This window comes from Patagioenas fasciata, chromosome 2 (genome assembly GCF_037038585.1).
Source record: "Patagioenas fasciata isolate bPatFas1 chromosome 2, bPatFas1.hap1, whole genome shotgun sequence".
Taxonomy (NCBI): Eukaryota; Metazoa; Chordata; class Aves; order Columbiformes; family Columbidae; genus Patagioenas; species Patagioenas fasciata.
The window spans coordinates 16,588,395-16,609,620 of NC_092521.1; the positions used below are offsets into that span (position 1 = coordinate 16,588,395).

The following is a 21,226-nucleotide window of genomic DNA, read 5'->3' on the forward strand; positions in this document are numbered from 1 at the left end:
GTTAATATATTTTTAAAAAAAGAGTTGTTTTAGATACTCAGTTCTGGCTCTCATTAGGCATCAACTCAGTGTGGATCCACAGCCTTCACATGTGCAACACAAGCCTTTCACGTCATCTATAGAAATGTTTAGGTGGAGGGATCATTTAGTTATCCTTTTAGAAACCTGCATGTTAAGAATTTTTTGTGTTAGCACTAGGACAGTAAAAGTTGATTTTTTTCCCTGTGTTTCAAAGAGTTGCCCAGTGATAGTAAGTGATGTTGAATATGTCTGTCTCCTCTGCAGTGGCTGGATCTGTAGCTCGAGAACCAAACCATCAGGGAACCCGTCACTCTCAGATCTTTCTGACTGCAGGCTAAAGAAGGGTAAAGATTTGTGTTGTGGCAGAGGTCTCAAGCAAGAGGACTTGACTCATTTATCTGAAAGTCAGCAAAGTGAATGGCTGACTCTGGATCTCATAATGGAGAGGTGCTTTCGTCTATTGACTGGGTAGGACTTTGCCTGGATTCTGACTTGCTCATACCTCGTGTGAATTAAAGTTACGTTGGTCATGGCTTGAGGACTGGCTGGCAGTGTTGGGAGTGCGTAGACACGGTGATACCGCGCAGATCCACATGAAACTGCCCTTGGTTGGAGCTTACACATGGTTTAGCCATTGCTCTCTGAGCTGGTCAGATGGGATGTCTGAGTCTTCCTTTGTGTCACAGACAGCTAAATGGCTGCCTGCTCAATGGGCTATGCTACAGACAGGTGGTGTAAGTGTTCTAGGAGTTACACTGAAATGTTCTGGTGACACTGCATTCATGTAGGCATTATGCAAAGCTCCTAGTTATTGCTTTAAATGAGTGAGAGTTAAGTGCTGTTCTTATTGAACAGAAGGAAATTAATATGGCATTTTACTGCTCTTTTATCAGTGAGTAACAGCACCTGGGCTAGATAAAACTGGCAGACTTTGTCAAACTAATATGAATTTTGAGGGTTGTGTTGAGTCCTACTATCTTCCTTAAAGGAGCAGAAGATGTTGTAATAACTGCTTCCTTCCTGCTGCACAGGAAGATCTTGCGCAGCACTAATAGGCCCTGATGGAAGAAGCTGTAAGCCTGAGGCTGAAGACATGCTTGTCGTTATTTTATTTTATTTTTTAACAGGTGCGCTTAATGCATTTGAAAGCTAGATATTTATGTGGTTTTGATTCAAAAGATGTGTTTATGAGAGTAGCTACTGCAATCATCTTCAGTTTTGCCAAAAAATTAGGACTTTTCTTGACTGAGTCGCCCTGCCAAATGTTTAATAGTGTTATCCCTACATGATGGGCTGATGGAGATCACAGAAAACAAATAGCTTGTGTAACTTTCAACTGAAGAAACAGTCCGTAACAATCATTTTTCTTTTAATGAATCCTGATTTATTATAAAGACAATTCAGGAACATTGTTCTGTGCGGGTTGTGTCTGCTGCAGTGTTCGGGTAACATTTTGTGAGCTTAAAACTTACGGACAGTGTGCAAGATTCTTCAAAACAGACATGTGGATATTTAATCCCAAGGTATCAGAAAACCACTTGCTTCACTGGATCTGGTAAGACAAGATGGGTCTTTTGGCTTTAAGTGAGCTGTTGAAGATGCCCTTTCTCGTCCCCCTGCCCTTTGAATTTTTGCAATGCAAACACTAAGAGTGATACAAAGTACCCACATGTTGAAGTTTTACAAAAAAGAAGAATCTTCTTCTGGTTTTCAAGTGGAAAGAAGTTCAGAAATCCATTATGTGAAGTCATCCTTGTTTTAGTTCACTTACTGAAAAGTTATTAACAAAATGAGAACGACTTTTTTGTAATGTGTACTCTTCGACATTACTGAATTTTTTAAATGCAGAGGTTGCTCAGATGTTTCCATTTCAGTGTCTGTCCCCATTCCGCTTTCGAATCGTTGAATATGAAAACCTGTGTTAAATTAAGAAAGTAAAAATGACCGTGTAATTCCTTAATCTTCGGACATTTCCAGGTTTTTTTTTTTTCCAGATAATTTAATAACCTCTCTCAGCATGTATGTAATATAAAATTCCATAAAAATATAGTAATCTGGTAGATATTTATGTAGGAATGGAATTAACCTTTCAACACACATTCTTGTTTTATTGTGTGTTTAATTGCTTTGTAACTTGTAGTGCTAAGGTAGATATGTCAATAGTATTTTGCAAAAAAAGAGCTTTTACCTGTTAATGTAGCCTCACTAGAGTAAACAAGCAAAAATCCATGGCCAGTAAAGAAACTGAAGGAAATCTTACTAAGGTTTTTAATATTTTTGTTTGTTTGGCGTTAGTTTGTTTTTAAAGGTGGTGCTTAGTCAAATATGAGGTTACTCTAACATACAGTCAGTTTTTGACTGTTCTGGTTCCTTTTTGTGCCTTTAATCCTTCTTTGCATTTAAGTTGCTAGAATGATGTTCACTGGACAAAATTTTTTAAGTAAAGGCTTGAAGGTGCTGAAGTTCATGAGAATGCATTCCTAATAGAAAACATTTGATGCTTTCATTAGGCGTTTGATGTTTATTAGGAAATGAGATAGCATCTTCTTGCTCTTTTACAAGGAAAACAATAATTAAGTTGCCCAGATGGCATTTTTAGTAGTTTAATTTACTGCTGTCATGACAGTGTAGGCTGACTGAAACTTTTTCCTTGATAAAGATTTTAATCTTGTATCAAATCCATCTTCAGTCAACATAAAAGCAGTAGTGTAGTAAGCCAAATGAATGCTTAGATATGGGTAATGTTTACCTGCCATATAGGAGTAGATGGAGGATTAGAGTGGCGAGTGTTTGTAAGATACTGTGAAGATGGAACTTTCTATATAAATTTCAAGAAAACTACTGCAAATATATGGCACAAAACCTTCAAAATATGTTGCATTTTCTTCTGATAGTCTCTTCTTAAAGATCATTGCCAACAAAATAGTGAAATTATATTGTATGATTTCAACTTTAATTTCTAGATGCCAGTGTAAATTGGACCTCTGATTTTAAAAATGCTTTTAGAAGACTCAAGTGTTTTAATATTTCTGGAAGATAGTATTATAATGCTTTTACCCTTTACAATAATGTTGCATAGCTTATAAGACAATTCTGCAAGTTTTGACAGTCCTGCCCATCTTCTTTAGACTATTCTTGAGGCTTGGGTGTGTTTATTTAAAATCAGCGCCAGTTTCCATTATCTTGAGTTGTGTAGAGAATAGTGTGGTCAGTGAGGTTTATTTAGTTTGTCCAAAGGCTCATCTGAGTGTTTGCTCATGTGTTAATAAAATAAAATGACAGCTTGATTGCTCTGATTGCCTCCAAATTCAGAGGACATGTGCTTAGACCCGAGCCCCACGGTCTCTGTCAGCAGACACTGGGTGGGTGCCAGCACATGTGCAGGAAGTGGCGGCTTCCACTTGCTGCTTCCCCTGGTCCCGTCACGCACATCCCCGTGCTCCCCATCCCCTTGTTTTACTCCTTGTCTCTGAAAGCTTGTCTTCATCCTCCCTTATTCCCACCAGCCAGAGAGCTTCCCTTGTCCTGCATTGGTAGGACATATGTCCTTGTGCTGCCCCATGGCTTGGAACCACCTCTGTGCAGCACCAAGGTGGCGATGGGCCGTCACTGCCTGCGCTGGCGTGTCCCACAGTCCAGGATGGTGACTCTGCCCATACTGCCAAACCTCTGGTCAGCAACTCTGGTGGAAACTCCGTATGGGCAACTGCTGTCTCAACTGATAATACCATAAAGAGCAGTCTGGAGATACCTGCTTACACCTTGGGTAAGCGTCTCCAGACAGAAGCACTCCAAACATGTTGGTTTATTTTTATTATGTTCCTGTTAGTTTTCACTGTTCACCTGCTGCTTGTGATACCTCCTCTGGGTGTCCCATACTTTTTCTGCAGAGCACTATTAATCTTACACAGTGCTGTAGTAAAACTAACATTGAATTGTGATCAGGGTTAAAAATTAATGAGTTCACTGAGCATACACAATGAATAGTTACATTAGAGTTTTCCTTCTACTCTTTCTCCCCTTCTTACTCATAAAATGAAGGACTTTTTGCCTTAGAAATCATTCGGACACCAGCAAAGCCTCAGTTGCTGCGGTGAGCATCTACTCAGAGAAGCTGGTTGGGCTTGATCTTCCTAGAGCAATAGCATCGGTGGCATAGATGGAGGTGATTGCTACAGATTATTTTTTAATATAGCACATGGTCTATATAGAAAAGCCAGATTTGTAAAGCGTGCTTTTCAGCTGGTGTGTGTTTCTTTCACCACAGTTGCTAACTGATTAAAATACAGCAATTCCTTAAGAAAAATGTAATCCACTTTGGACAAATGTGTTCTGCCCTTTTTTTTTTGTCCTTGAATTTAGTAATTAAAATGGTGTTGAATTAAGTAATTTGACTAATTTTTAGTTTTGTGGTCTTATGATTGACTATGACTCTTGGACTTTTGCCTGTTTTCAGGTGATTTTTCTTTTTTTTCCCCATCCAGCTCCTCACAGGCCCTGCTCTGCTTAACTTCCAACTTTAGTGGAGATCAGGTGCTTTCAGCCCAGTATAGCAAAAGCGCATAAAATAAGAGTACTGTTTTGTAACCCTGACTTGATATTTCAGAGGAGGAAATGAATATTATTGAGGAAGGCAATATTTACTTTTTAATTTTTTTCTCCCTGAATAGGAGAATTGTTGAGTTACTGAGCTTGTGCATTTGTCTTGGGAAAAGTGTGTGGGGGGGTTGGATATAGATAAAAATTTGCAAATATGTGCGTGCATATGTGTTGCACAGTTAAAACTTAAGAAACGTATTTCAGCAGTGTCTAAAGGCTTTTTCAGATAAAACTGTGAATTCTTGTTCCTCTTTACCCATTGTTTTTATTTGTAGTTTTTGACCAGAATAAGTTGCTTGTGGTACTAATTATATTTGTATCTTCACAATTGGAATTGTTATCAATAGATGCAGTCATTGTGATTCGTAGTTTTTTAGGCAATTAATTGTGATTGTGTGTGTGGAGGAAAACGAATTAAATTCTTGTCTCTATAATTCTCTGTTCTCTAATTAAATTAAATAAATCAATTCTCCTTCTTTTCAAATGCATACGCTGGTTCCTTGAACTAACATCTGCTAACTTGTTTGAGTCATTGAAGATACTGTCTGAAGCATATATGTGGTTTGGCAAAGCTTAATATGTATAGAAAAAGCAGAATTTTTTTGTGCTGCTAAATAGTCCCATGTAGTGTACAGCACTTGTTCAGTACGCATGCTACCACATGGTAGCCCTTCAAAAGAGACAAATTATTGCCTTAAAAATACTATGCACATTAGTAGTGGTGCTGTAAAAGGAGTATTTTAGCTGTTTTTCAATATTGTTTCACCCGAATAAACAAAATTTACCATGTTGCTAGTTAAATTCAGAGGAATGTTAGTGCAGACACTGGATCCTGTTTTTCTGATGGATTTCTGTGCCCCTTGAAAAATATACCCCATTAGAGTAAATTTTAATTAGTGACAACTGTACATTTTAGGTCATTTTTCTTCTGGATACCCAAGATTCTGTGAGGAAACAATATGAAACCTCAGATACTCCAGAGTCTTTTTGAGAAGGCTGTTGTGGGCGAGGGAGCAGTGAAGGCCTTACCTTGTTCTGGGATCAGTCACCTGTCCCCATGAGGACATGTGTCACTTCTGCTGTCTGAGCTCATAGTTTAAGGACAAATTTGTGAAACATGAGTCAAGACGAACCTTTAATAGTAAAATCCAGACTGAAGGCTGTGCAGATATTAGTGGTTTATAGCACGGAGTGGTTTGTTACCTCCTTTGGTCCTCCTGTGTCAGCAACATAAAACCAGTCTGGCATGGGATACTGGGTACAAAGTTCCTCCATTGTGGTGGGGCTTGGCTTTTAGGGAGACATGTTGGTTGTTGCTCTTAAAACCAGATTACTTAGGGCATACCAATTTAAGATTGGAAATTAAGGCCTTGAGCATCTGAGGTGGCATCAAATGTATTGCCTCCAGGCCACCTTTGATCAGGGTTTCATGTGTCATGACGTTTACCGGCAGCCTAAATGTGGCCAGGCTGAAATGCATCTCATCTGATGGTTACTCTTTAAGGACTACATTTTGGCAACATGTGCATTGATATGTGACCTCCTGAGAGCTATATTTAATGAACTGCTTATAAAGAATTAAAAATAATAATACAGTTTTAGCGATAAATTGTGTCATGTATCAGGGTGCTACAAGAATGCTTGTTTTGGAAGCATTTCAGAAATATGCTGTAATTTCAAGAAGGATGTGAATTTGCGATTTGTAAACTCTGGTGTCTTAGATTTATTTGCATTTTAAAATCATTACAAGGACCTTTTTTTCCCCCTTTTTTTTTTTTTTGCAGTGCTTCAGTTGATTTGTCATATTGTTAAATTAGGTTTTCAAACAGTAAAGTTATTGACTGAGGATATTTTAAGGTATTTAGACAATATGGCTGAGTTGTTCTAGTGTTGAATGGGTCATCACATTAGTGTTCAGTTCTTGGCATTGTCTCTGATTTATTATATAATTTTGGGTATGTTATTTTCTTCTTGAAAAGCTAGGGGATGTACCTCCTATATGTTTAAGCCCAGATAAAGTTTCTAATGTTGCTGATACTTTTTGCAAAATGAAAAAAATATATGTTATTTTAGTATTTTCTTTGATCTTTTACAAGTTTGTTAAGACATCGTCCAATTCAGGAGGAAAAAATGCCCACCAAACTGTTGTAATAGGGTTTACTGTTTTCATTCAAGGGATTTTGTTAGTACAAGTCCACACAAGTCAGTCATATTCAAGCAGAACACCCATACTGTATAGTTTTGCATGTTTTCGGCTTTAGACAAACTATATTAACACATTCTAGCTGCTGTTAGGGAAGCAGTTTGTGTGTTTATCTGCAAATGAATAAAACAATTACTCTTTTAGAGGAAGGAGTTTTTTTTAATGCTCAGGAGACACGTGCTGGCTCAGGAGACAGAGGCTGTGAGTCCCAGCAGCACACTGAGGAGTGCAAGTATGACTGTTGGCTTTCCTCATCATGAGAACACTCCTGAACAAATAATTTGCTTAAAAATACAGGTACACTGTTTAAATGTGGGAGAGAGTGGGGGAGCATTGTCATCTGGCTGTTCCCTGCACTTTACCTTGCTCAGCTCAGTTCTGGGCACTCTCAGACTTGGTGACTCTTTTGAGTGGCAACCTTTGCCATGTGGCTTGGGGAGGACTGTGACTTGGGACAGTGAGCTCCTCATTGGAAAGAGATGTGTGACCATCCCAAGTCCTGGCAGATTGAGGAGTGGGTAGAGGAGAGAGCTCTTGCCTAGTCTGTGCTAAACTTCTAGGTAGAAAGCTGTTCTGTAGACTCGGCAAAAGATGTAAAGAAGCAGTGGTGACGATACCAACAAAAGCAGCTTAGGGGCTGTTATCCATTTGTGCAAGTTGGCAGCTTGTTGGAGCTATCTAGCTACTAATACATGTTATAATAGATATATGTTTGGTTAAAAGAGTTTCCATTTCTCCCTGGTGGGGACTGCATCATGTTTTAATTTCTGCAGTTGTTTTCCCAAAGCAGAGATGTTAGCTATTGATGCTTCATTGGTTCTTTGAGATTTTTCCGCTGTTGCCTTCATTATCATCTAACTGCTAACAGTCATGAGAGGAGGAATTGCTGACTTGAAATCTGGATGGTTTTCAGTGAGTCCTTTTTCTTCTAGATGATATTGCTTACACTTAGAACCAGCAATGTGTAACTGACACACACTGTGTTTAAGAAAAGAAGTTGTCCTGGAACTCAGTTACCAGTTACCTCTTGTGTGAACACTTCTAAGAGTGTGACATACCTTTATTCGAGTTTGTAAAAGATCTAAATGTTTTCTTAGGGTATTCCTTTTCTTTAACATTGCCTCTCTTGGGGGAGAAATTATCTGAGGGGGTCAGCCTCATGATTTCATAAGAATCTATATATATCTTTTTCCCATCCTTGCATGACCACCTCTACTTTGACAGTGTCCTCAATTGCAAGAGAACTACCACTGCGAGGACAAGTCTAGTTCATCTATCTAAAAACCCACATTTAACTTAGTTTTCAAAAAATGTTTTATCTCTTGCCGCTGCTTTTGAGAATCCCTTTCTAGTTTTTCCTTTTCATGACTTCATTTGGCTAGAGAGGATCTAACCATAATTTCATGCTTTAGCATGTTGTAGCACATCATGTCAAGAGCCAGTCTTACTTGTTTTCCACACAGATATATCTTTTAAAAGTGTCTTTTAACCAAAATAGTTTATTCTAGCTACATTTAATAGATGGATCAGATGATTTTTCAGTTCAAAATCATGGTCAAAGCAGGAGTCTGTTAGGTAGTTCCATGGGAGGTTTGTGTTCTTTCTGGTTTAATTGTAAAATTTAGAAACATAATATCCTTTCCTGCCCCCAAAACAACAAAACCTTTAAGCATGGGGCTTCTTTGAAAAACTAGATCTTAGCTTTCCTTTTATGAGAAACATTGAGATGCTACCTAAAGCATTTGGGTTACTGTGTAGGGAGTATGCTTGAAACTGGCCCCTACTTCTGGAAGTTGTGCACTAAAAGTGAGATTAAAATCCATTTTGATCTGACAAGGGGGAAAGTTTTCATACTGACTTTAAACCAGCTGTTTGATCACTTCTGCTGTCTGTCTGTCCTGAAGAGTGCAGTGGTGGCTTTAGATTGGCCTTGGTTTTGAGGCAGCCAAGTGGTGCCTTTTCCTGGCTCGTGTTATGGCATTTGCAGTGTTAGGGCTGGGGTGCTGTGTTATCATGGTATCCTGGATGGAACACAAATCGCAAGCCGTTTCTATTAAGATATTATGAAATAGGGTGCAATCACCAACATATGCCAGTGGAAAAAGTCTGCAAGGGTTTATATAAATGTACATAGATTACTTTAAAAATCCAATCAGTAAGATACGGCAATTTAATGAAAAGGGCCAGCAGACTGCAGAATGTAGTTCGTGCTTTAAGCGTGATAAGTTTGGAAAAATATTTGTCCAATCTTGAAAAATGTCTCCTCATATCTTGAAAGAATGCGGTTGGATTTTTTTTCTTCTTGAAAAGATACAAAGTGGGGTCTGAAAATGTAGCATATTCTGTTCTCGAATCAATTGATGTTACTGTCTTTTATAATGAATATAATATTTTCATCTGCTTGATGAGAAGCCTTGAAAAATAAAAATTAACAAAAATGAATGCATAGGATTGTTTATCTTTGCGGATTTTGCAGCTGCAGGCAAAACTTAGGGATTGTGCAGTGTTGTTGCATTTGATGTCCTGTCACTGGCTGTGAGTGTTGGTTCATCTGATAATCGCACTGAAATATGTTTCCTTAAATTTAACCAGCAGACACAGTGTCCATCTGTTTAAAAGGTCTGATAAGTGATAAGGTGTGTTGATCTGCTTGATGACATTATGTTAAACATTCCCAAATAGAATTCTGTTCCGTCAAGGAAATCTGTTTGAATGAAGCATTTAGTAGAAACAGCATTTATGCGTTGGTACAATGAAACATTACAGCTGTTGGTGTAAAAAGCCCGACAAAAAATATTCTCTACTGTTTAAGGTAACTTACTGTATATAAGCGTGTGTGAATTATGTGTAAGATATACATACATGCATACTTACGCATTCATGTACGTCTAAAAAGAAGCAGTGTTGAAAAATTGAAGACAAATGCAGTCAAAACTGACAGCTCTAGCTTGTCCCCCAGACTCTAATATAAAAATGTACTTTTACGCTGTGAAAAAGACATAGTTTATCTTCTGTTTCATATACTCATTAAATAATTCTCTTTTCGATTCCAAAAGTTATATAATTCTGGACGCTATTGCAACTTAAATCACAGTATTTCTTTGTTACTAAATGGTAAAAAGTTACTGCTTAATGAAAGCCAGTATCGGATTTTTTTTTTTTTATGAATGAGCAAGGTAACGCACACTGTAAATGACGTGTAGCAGTTTGTTGATCACTTTAGCAATTAACTGCAGCTGAAAAAAGTCTGCTTACTCAGGCTAGTGTTACTCTCACTCTCTGAGGAAGCTCTGGATTTTAACGACCACAGTCCAGCAGCGAATAAACAAACTTCTGCACAGTTGCAAAAAGGAAAATAAAAGAAAACTCAATTTACTCATTTAATATCAAGCTCGCTCTCAAAATAGCACAGATTGTGTAAGTTTACTTTTGAAACGTATTTTTTGTTGAATCTAGTTCAATACCAGATGGAAATGATGCGAAGCCTTCGCCACGTAAACATTGATCATCTCCACGTTGGCTGGTACCAGTCCACGTACTATGGCTCTTTTGTCACCCGTGCCCTCCTGGACTCCCAGTTCAGTTACCAGCACGCAATTGAGGAGTCTGTAGTTCTCATTTACGGTTAGTATGAGGTTTCCTTTATTATTCTTTTCCCCTCTTAATATTATTACTACTATTTTTGTATTCTGTCTTTTGCCTGTAAGAGTAGCCTGGCAGGCCTTTTCGAGTAAATACCAACCCTGTGTCTACGGCAGCCTCAGCAGCAGCTAAGTCTAGACAGGGTTTCCTTCTTTCTGTTTATTTTTCTTGCTATCAGAGCCCTGATGTGTACGTTTTGGAATGCTGGAGTAGCTGCTTCATTTTTATTCCTTCATCTCCCCTCCCTGGTGGAAGGGGCTGGTGGAACCCGACCAGATGTCTAACAAACCCCGCTTGCTGGCGTGTCTGGCTCTGTACGTGACTGACCAATCATCGCACGGATTGCCAAGTTTTTTTTATGCCTCTGACAGAAGCATACAAAACCTGGACTGTTTCTTAGCACAAAGATTTTTTTCTTTTCTGCCTATTTAATGGTGTTTCCTCAAGCTCTCCAGACCAGATGTTCTGTGCTGTATCAGAACTGTAGGCAATTTAACAGCTTTATAGCCTCCCCCTCCCCAAACACTCACAGTTTGCCGTATCTGGCAGACTTGCATATAGTTTCCAGCTGAGAAGTAAATGTAACGTCCTGAGTATCTGTCAGAAAAAATACTAATGAATACGATCAATCTTATGAGCTGCCCCGAAATTGTTTCAGTATGTTAACAATTGGATTACAGTAAAGAACAAGTTGTTAAAGTATACTTATATTGGCTGGAAACATTGCATCATCAGACCTTGATGAATTTTCCACTTGTTTCAGTCTATTTTGGTTCTCATTTTATCACCGATTGCTAAAAGTTTTACTGTGTTAAGTTTCAGACAACATGAATGTTAACACAGCTTTTATGCTCATGTTGGCATCCTTCAGCCGTTATCATGCAGCAAGTGTTAAGCTTCTTTGTCCTAGGAATGTAACAGTTTGTTTAGAAAATTTCCCCCTAAATTCAGCAGAGTATGTCAAGGCAAAACTAACCTTTTTATTTACCAGTTACATTGTTATGCATGAAGCAGCAGGGCAACTCGATCTGAATTCAGCTTATTGCTACTCTAAAATTATTATTTTTTTTTGCATAAAATGTAGTTTAATGAATATTTTAATTTACTGCATAATGGCTGGAGGGGAAAATCTTTATTTAAATGAGGTAGATCTTACATAAGTTCTGTGGATAGTTCATGTGAAAGAAAAGAAAATGTGAATTAGACCTTTAATGTGGAAATAATGTTGTGAGTAGAATGGGTCTAGATCCCTCCATATTCTCCAAGCTTAATTAATTAGCTTCACTCTCTGTAGTTGGGTATATTTTACATTTTAGTTCGACAGGGTTACTTTTGCTATAGTGTCTTGTGTTGGTTATCTTCATTTTTTTGGTAAGACTACTTAGTTATTTTCCTCCTGTTTATGTCATTCACACACTAAAAGAAAATGGCAGTCTGGGGTTAGTAATAATATGCTTCCTCCATTTCTAATTATAGATCCCATTAAGACTGCCCAAGGGTCTTTGTCACTAAAGGCTTATAGACTGACTCCCAAACTGATGGAAGTTTGCAAAGAAAAAGACTTCTCTCCAGAGGCGTAAGTAACTTAAAACAGTGTTTTCTTAAAGGCTTGCTGGGTTATTTGGGAGGCAGAAGGGTACACAGGATGATGAAATACTGTATTTTAAAATCTCGTGTAATAGTTTGTACTGGGGAAACTGGATGTATCTGGGTAGCGATAGATGTGCAGGAGGCTGAGAAGGCGTCAAAGTCTGTCTTTGGGCATCTAAATAAGGGCTGAAGTGGTAGAACTTGAGTTGATTTTGAAGGTGGTCAGTGTGCTGGCTGTAGGGACCACGGTGAACACAGCAGTACCTGGGAACAGAGTCAAAAATATAAAAAAAGACACAGAGAAGGGGAATTAGCTGGTCTGTCTTTAAGCTCTCTTTTTCCAGAAGGAAAATGGAACAGGTATTCTGAAATAGCTGTTCTTCTGTATTTGTTCCAAATTAACTCCCCCATGTGGACGCAGACTTCTGGAGTAAAGTAGGATAATTACTCTGTTTCAGAAGATTAGCTGCTTGTAATAGACGTAGGCCTTTGCTGTCATCTTTTTCCTCAAACAGATTGGTCTTCCACGGCACAAACACATGCACTTGTTGAAGTTGTTCCTTGAGGAAGAATGGAAGCATTTCATTGCTTGGTGTCTAAACATAACATTTCCATGATGGACAAAAAGATTTGTGCTTGGTCAGAAAAAAAAAGGGGGAGAGAAGGCAAAAAGCAAAAATTTTTATTCCAAAATCCAATAGGCATACAAAGAAGTTAAGGATATATTTCCTTAGCAGCTTAGGGATCATACCTTTATTTCCAGATTTTATGAAGGGTATTACTGTGTACTTTATTATAAAGCAATAACAATAGTTTTTGTATGTATATTATAAAAAATATACACTGGGAATTTATATTTTAATATCCACTGTAGAATTTAATTATTCCAAAACACACACTGTTTCGTCAATCTCCCTTTTGCTCAATAAAAATTTTAATTGTTCAACTATTGGGGAATTTTTTTTTCATTGTAGTATTTATGATTTTAAAGATTTTTAAAAGATATGTCATTTGGTAAGTAACTATTCACTTCTATTTAAGAAACACTGATGGCAGGGAAATCAGTAGAATATTTTGGAAGGGGCAGAGTTAATCCTGTCAGTGCAGTCTTTTGCTGGAGGCTTTTTCATGTAAGTAATGTATTAGCAGGCGAAGCGGCTGCTTGACTTCTGAGAATTTTTCCTAGAGCAGCTTTTCCTGGTCTTTGTAAATGTGAGGTTTTGCCATGCAAATGCTCTCTTACCAAAACTTGACTCTTGTTTGCTTGTGGAACTAGGAAAATCAAGAGTTTTTATAGAATTGCCAGTTGTTGGAGCAACGATTCAACAAAAAGAACAAGAGTTCTGGTTATATTGATAGATATTTTTTAATTTTTTTCACAGTTTGAAAAAAGCAAATATTTGTTATGAAAACATGTTTGAAGAAGTGCCCATTGTAATTAAGAATTCATACCTGATCAATGTGATGCTGTGGGAACTGGAAAAGAAGTCCGCAGTAGCCGATAGACATGAATTGCTCAGTCTGGCTAGCAGGTAAGTACTTGTTACAATAATGGATGTATTTTTATTCGCTTTCCCAAACCACAGTTTAACACCTTGGGTGAAATCCCAGTCTCATTACAGTCCATGGAAGCTTTGCCTTGACTTTTAATGGGGTTAAGACTTCACCCTTCATGTTCTTTTGCTGAAGGAAAAACTGCGTGGTAAAACTATAACATTAGACTCAAGGACTAAAGTCAGACTGTAATCCACATATACCTGTACTGCTTGGAGCGTGTAATCTTTTCAGTAGTGTATATTCCTTCAAGAAAATACTGAGGTTCAGAAAATTCAGGCAAACCGATCTGGAAATAAAAATTGGTTTTGTTGAATGTGCCTTAAGTAACTCTATAAATTATTTTAATAAAAAATAAATCACATTTGTTCTGCTTTGGTAGCAGGATGCATTAGAAAATAAAATAAAGCCTCTATCTGAGAAACTGGCAAAAATGCTCCAAGTGATTGTCACGACAGCCAGCATTCGTGGTGTTAGAAATTGTATAAGAGTTTCTAGAATGATCTTCCTATAACTTTATCGAAGAATAACCTTCTGTTCTTGTAGCACTTTGCCCTGAGAATGCATTTATTATAACAAAACAGGCATGACCTCTAGCATTATGATCAGAAATTGAATCTTAACACAGTACAGTTAATTGGATTATTATTGGGCTGACAAAAAAAATATATAGAGAAAAACGATGCAGTTTCTCATATGTAAAAACTGGGATGTATTCACTGATAGGTTTTTGGGGTGTAACACTTTCTTTTTACATCAAGGTATCATCTGCCAAGGTTCTGATCCCCCCTGACTCCGACAGCCAAGTTAGCTTGTGGCCTCTTTTCTTTTTCTTTGCCGTCTTCCATCATGTAATGCTGTTGTTAATGGGTCCATATTGCTAGTGGTCCGTATGTTGCCTGAATTAGCAGAAATTTTCCCCTCTGTTTTCTTTACTTGAGCTTATGTGGTTGTATTGAGAGGGCTGGTCACTTTTAAAGAAATCCGTCAAGAGAGAACAGGTTGAAGTCTGCCAGGGAATTTACACGTGTTGCAAAAGATACTTAGTCAATAATTTTATCCAGTAAAGTTGTGACTTTGCACCTTGGAATTAACAAAGTGAAGAATTATTGCTGGGCTGTCCAGTCTGCTTGACTTTGTAGCCTTTCTGCAAGGCTCTTTCCCTGGGCAAAGATCACAAAGCTTCTGCACCCGAGGAACGAGAGTCACTGGGTGCAGGAGGTGGCAGTGATTCCTCATCAGCTCTACCACTTTCCTGTCAAAAGGAGGACTGTGCTGATGTTACAGCTGATTTCCAGGGGACCTGACAGCATTGCCCACGATTGTTTCTCTGGGTTTGCTCCTGTAAAAAAAATGTTGGTATTACCCAGTGTGGGCTGCTGCTAGGCACGCAATACAGTTCTGGAAGTGGAAATTAATATGAAGAGATCACAAACCACACTTCAAGTTTTTCATCAGCTTTACATCTTACATAGTAACTGTTCCGCACCACTGCCCTGACTCGAGATAAAAGATAAGAACTGTACAAATTAATTTCCCTTCTGGAATGATGGTGTTAATAGCCTGGTGCAAGACAGGCTTTTGTGTGGTGGTCATATCAGCAAATGGGATAAGAAGTGAAGAAGAAAAACATGATTCCAAAAGAAAAAGGAAAATTCATCATTTGTGTTTAGGATTCCTTCACAACAGGCAAAAAGGGATGCGTTTTTTAGTGAACCAAAGCTTCTTTTCAGTGGGTGTTGAAGCAGCACGGCGCTGCTCTTGACAATGACACAGGTAGAACTAGATTCTTGATAAACCTGGTTAAAAGTGCCTTTTCACTTAAGCATGTTTCTTTGAACATACCCAGTTACTGTCCTGTATACAGGCAGCAATTTCTTGAGCTTACTGAAGTCTAGAATTTCCCACTACTGGGGAATTAATTCCACAGATTCATGAGTTTTCAGAGGTGTTTCTGAATTATATCTCCAATAGCCTTCTTCTGGCTCACCTGGTCTGTTTGAGGAACTTAAGATGCTTAATTTGGTTTGAGGGAGATAAAGTTTTGGAAACTGCCCTAGTGGGTTTATTTGGAGGTTTTTGTATGTGTCTTTTAAAAAATATTTCATAGCTGCTTTTGGTTACCAGGCAGGATATGTTCAGTGGTATCTTACATTGGTATAACTCAGCAACTGGCAAATTAAAACATTTTAATTCTTGTTTATTCAAGGTAGGGTGACTTATGCTGCCTGCTGAAATATTTAACTAGTTTTTACTTGAATTAAAGTATGAAGATTTCTCTGTCAAATAATACGTTGCCTGAAGTAGGGGAGTTCAAACCCCCACTGCTCTGGAGTTTTATTTTTCACCTTGCATTTCCTTCTTTTTGTCTTTGAATAGTTGTGGCTAAAACATTTCAGATATCAACCTTTAATTTTGGTGCATATCCTCCTCACTTAACTTTGCTGTTGTAGAATTAGTTGGCAGCAACTTTTAGGCTACTGTTGCTTTTTTTTAGTTATTATTTTTTTTATTTTGAAGGGTTTGGGGTTGTTTGGGTTTTATTGAGGGTTTTTTTTTTGGTCCTTTGGGAGCATCCCTGAACCCTTTTTAATCTTCTGAAGCAATGGTTTTGGCAATGAAATGATATACCCGGTGTTCTCCTCCGGAGAGTTTGTTTCATCAAGGTTCTCACATGTTCAGCCACCCACCTTGTCTGAGTTTGAAGCGGTACCTATTTGAGGTACTTTGCACCTTAATATCTTTCTCCTTTTGAAGTACATTTGTGATAATTGTGTAGAGTGGTTTACTTTTGGGGGGCATACATTTGTGCTTCTCTTGTGAAATGTGAATTGACTGGACTATTCTAGGGAATGAAGTTGAAGGCAGACTAGCACAAGGCTAGCAAGTAATAGCAAGCAAAGGCCTTTTGCTCAGGCTGTTATCCCCCTGCTACCCTTAAGGACCAAAATGTCTTGAAGACCTTGGAGTACTGCCAGTCTTTTGATAGAGACTCAAGAATTAAAATCCTGTCAGATAGTGTTCCAGATCTTCAGAGGAATAATTGCAACCAACTTTCCCATTCTCATCCATCTCTTCCCTATTCTATTGATGATCTAGTTTTAAATTAGAAAAAGCTTTTTTGTGGTCTAGCTTCATAATAGGGTTGTTCTATAATATCTGAATTTGTCTCGAGCAATTTTTCTAATAGTGTGCGTCAGTAGAAGCAAACATGTGCTGAACATTTACGGCAATAACATCTACTTGGCAGATATATTTTTCAAACGTCAGATGCAGTATTTTTGCAAAAATGACATAAGGGTTACTTTGGCTTTTGAAAACAATATTAACCTTTATACACTGTACTGCTTATTCAGAAATCTCAATGTGCTTAACGGATTATTAAGATAATTATGCAAGTCTCTAATTTGCAGATGGGAGAAGCTGACACAGAGAGGGTAAGTGTGTTGCCCAAAGGCACACATCAAAGTCGGAGTAGAAAAGGGAATGGAGCTCAAGACTCCTCTGACTTACATATCTCATTCAAACAAAATCCTCTTAAAAAGAGCACAGGTTGAACTTGGGCTGAAATGCTGAGATGTAAACAAGTTCTGCTAAGCAGTGGGAATGTTTCGTAGAAATATTTAATCAAAAAGATGTGCTTTGCCCAACAGTACCTCTCTAATCCACCCAAAGCTGTTCCCACCAGGAGGAGAAACCTTTCCCGAAATACAGCGACTCTGAGAGGGTCCTCGGTAGAGCTGATGGAAAGTGGAAAAACAAGCAGCAGATACAGCGCTTTCTAACGATTCCTCTAGCTGCTCCCTGTTCTCGTATTCCTTAGCTCGAGCGCAAGCAAAATAATATTAAATAAATGAAGTGGTCCATTTATGGTGATTGTAGGCAAGTTTAGGGGACCACCTTTTTGTTTGTTTGTTTGTTTTTTCAGACACTTCCAGCTTCAAATTGTTATACCCCAAAATTAGGTGCCTTGGTAGAACATGGGGGTTCTGATCTTGGAGTCTGGGTGCCCCTGGTCCCTCCTGGGCCAGTGCAGGTCGAGGCTGCTCCAGAAGTGCAAGTTGAGGCCCATGAGCTCCGTGTAGACAGTTCAAACTGAGGGGCAGGACACGGGAAGCTGAGAATGATGTGAATTGCTGCTTCCCTTTGAAGCTTCGGTGCCTGACTCAAGACTGCATTTTGGATGTTTAAGACCTTTAGCGGGTGTGTGTCTGGAGTCCTTTCCTGATTAAAGATGCTGAAGTAAATGTGGGCTTCATGTGTAGTTCCCCGTGATGGATCCTACAGAAGCGGAGCCAGTTTGAGGTTCCAGCCCCAGCTGCTTGCATCATTCCTCCCCACTACCCCCATTTCATCTCTACACCCTTCCCACCCTCAAAGATTTGTATTCCCTCATCTGTTTCGGAATATGGCTGTACAAATAGCTTTGTGGAATAGTCTGATGGAAAAAGTCAGGCTCTCACTCCTCCCTTCCAGCCTTTCCCTCAGCTTTCCTGAAGAAAAAAAGAAACCCCATCACGGGATGTTTTTGCACGTACAGTAGACTATTTCACTGAAAGGGTTTGAAGTGTGCCCACGCAAACAGCTGAATCCATACAGCTGAGAGTGCTGTAATCCCTGGGCAAAGAGGGAGGGGAAGGCAGGAAGATGCTCATGCTGGAACCTCTTAAACTGGCTTTGCTGGCAACAGCAAACTGCACCTTTGCCTTCCTTAAAATATATTCCTAAAGGGAGGCTCCAGTGGTCCAAGCATTCCCTCAGGAAGGGGGAGGCAGAACCGTATCCCAGCAGGATGCCCCCGCGTAGCCAGTGATCCGTGAGTTTAGTTAATGTCGAGCTGTTCCTTTCTCCTTTTGTGGTGCCAGACCCCAGCTCAGGGCCCACCAGCGGGAAGACACGACAGGAAGGACCAGGACTGTTACCTGCAGCTTGGGTTACTCTGTTCGCAGGTTTCTGCTTCTAACCCTCAGAATTATTTGACTTTTGTATTTAATAACTGCTAAACAGGGAATCAGAAGTAATCCGTGTGTCAAGGACTTCATTTCATATCTGCCCTTGTGGGTGAAGGATCAAGTATACTTTCTAATCTGTTTTTATGTTTAAGCAGGCTTTGACAGTTTCACTATGACAGTTTGTATGTATTCATCCTTTTTTGGTATTTTTGACTATGTCATATGACTTCCTCATGCTTAGCATTATAGCAGTTCTACAGCTGATATTTTCCCCATGAAGATTCACTGGTAGCTGAGGTGTGGTGACCTCTGGGGCCATCATAAGGTGGAGCTATGTCTTGTAGTTCAATTCAAGAGTGTCCACAGGTCATCAACACTGAGTGATCTCAGACTGGACTCGTTTCAGGTGAAACTAAACTGAAAATAGGCTTTAGGAGGGTGCCCGCTGTGCTTCAGTCACTAATGGGCTTTCAGACCACAGGGCCACATCAGAACTAGAGATAAGAAACCCCCTGAAACATGTGAAGCGTGGACATTGGTTTCTCAGCACCAGCTGTTTTGCTTTATAGGACTGTTGCTGTTGATCTACACTATTTGCTAATCTAAATGTACACTGGATTTATTTTACTCTTTTGCTGAATTAGCTGGCTGAAATGAATCTGTTGAAAATGCAGTTGCTTTATTACTGACACCACGTTTTCTACATTTAACTACCACAGAGCCTTGTAGGATAGTGGGTATTGATGGGGATGTAAGCTGTATTTACTGGCACTGCTTTGAAAAAAAAAGGAAAATACATTAAATGTTAATTTTTTCAGTTCCATTGGTGCTTAGGGGGCATTTAGGTACCAAGCAGTGCAATCTTTGATATATTCTGTAGGGGAGTGCACAAAGTAAGGAGGTACCTGATAGAGCCTTTGGGCTAAGTCTGTGATGAGTCTTACACAATTTAACTTCCTAAATCTCACCAGAATAAACTTCAGCTGAATAAAACTTACTTAAACATTTCATATATATTTACAAATTTCTTCCTATCAATCTGTCTGCCTTTTTTTTTTTTTAATTATTTTTAAGAGATGGAGCAAAAAAAGGGTATAAACCACATGAGAACTGAGGAAGAAGCTGGTCCTGTATTTGCAGCATACTTATCACTTCATGCCTTAGTTCACATCTGCTTAAGTTATCTGGTTTTAGCTTTTTGTTTCCCTGGCAATGAGAGCTAACACTATATTACTGCGACTTTTAACAATAACTCTCTGTTGCTTTATTCTGCTATACTAAGTTGATCCCAAAGAGATTCACATAAAATCATTCTTTGTAACCAGCTATATTTCGTATGGACACTATCTGTAAAATAATGTCCACATACCGTATAAGGCTATTAGTGTGTACCTACATAGGCATTTCTGATAATATCCAGTTCTACCACTAACTGTATAATATAAACTCTATAAAAAACTGAAAATATGTACACCCCTGGCCATGGCATTATTCCACAATCATAAACATCATGTGCTTGAAATGTTCAACCAAAAAAACCGCAAGAATTTTAAAAGTAATTATCATAGTGGTACCTTTTTTGCTGCTGTCTAGCTGAAGTCCTCCTCACCATCTGCCCCTGTATGCAGCTGAGATTTAAAACTCTATCTTGTAAATAAGTTGTGATCTGAAGTTAGTGAAACAGCCCTCCTAGTACTCAGAGGTCAGAGTGTCTACAGCCAGCTTCTCAGCAGGTGTGCTCTAGTGCCTCAGTGCCTTACCAGCTTCTGTCTCCAGCTGTGAATTCTGTGGATTTGGGGAATAATTTATACTTAAACAGGGTTATGCATAGTATTATGCTATGTGGTTCCCTTTTCACTTTATGCCCATCTCTTCCAGTTAATAGTTTCCCCAGTCCATAGGCTGTAGGATGGTGGGAATGTGTTGTAAAAGGCAGAAAGAATTTCAGATAATGTGGAGAAGCGGTGACTGAAGGACATGATTCTGACATAGAAGTGCCCCAAACTTTTTATTTGAAAGAAATTTTCATGAATAGTGGTGCATTTCAGTTGAGGAGGAGAAGAATGGAGAATTAGCTTTTTGAGTCGTTGATCTTCAGCCAAGTAGGACTGGGTAAGGCATAGATCAGAGCCAACAAACTTGCTTCTGATCAAAGGGATCAACAGAGAGCAGCGAGTGTCCTCCTTTCGCTGCACTACCCTGTAAACACCATTTCGGATGAATACCGTCTCCATGGGCACCAACCTAAAAACTTCCAAAACTTTAACTTGGAAGCTATACCTTACGTTGAACGCTCCTGCAAAATACAGAATCCATTGCTAAAAATGGTTACAATAAAAGTTATTTAACAGACTGCGTTTGTCTGGCCAAGGCAGTGGATCGCGTAACCGGAGCTGGACGCGCCCAGCGCGGCGGCTTCCCCGGTGCCTACGGTACGGAATGTGGAGCTGGCTGGGCTGGACACAGCGCTCTCTCAACACCAAGATCGAGCTGTGTCTGCTGAGCTTCCAGGCGTGGTTTGATAGGATAGTTAACGAGATGGAGTTCTGAAGAATATTTAACTATCTCTGCAGAGGAATAGTTAAATATTTGTGAAAAAGCTAGCAGTAACTTGAAACCAAACTCTTTGAACACATCTCCTGGAACGTTGTTCAGGGTCTCATGT

At 39.0% G+C, this 21,226-nt stretch overlaps 1 protein-coding gene across 1 annotated transcript in view; it reads left to right on the plus strand.

Annotated features, from left to right (window-relative positions):
* Positions 1–21,226, plus strand: part of EIF3H (eukaryotic translation initiation factor 3 subunit H) — an 87,323-nt gene that overhangs the window by 60,020 nt on the left and 6,077 nt on the right. Inside the window, exons 3-5 of the mRNA XM_065831317.2 lie at positions 10,280–10,447; positions 11,942–12,041; positions 13,438–13,587. Coding sequence (XP_065687389.1) covers positions 10,280–10,447; positions 11,942–12,041; positions 13,438–13,587 — 418 coding nt within the window. The remainder of the gene's footprint in view (positions 1–10,279; positions 10,448–11,941; positions 12,042–13,437; positions 13,588–21,226) is intronic.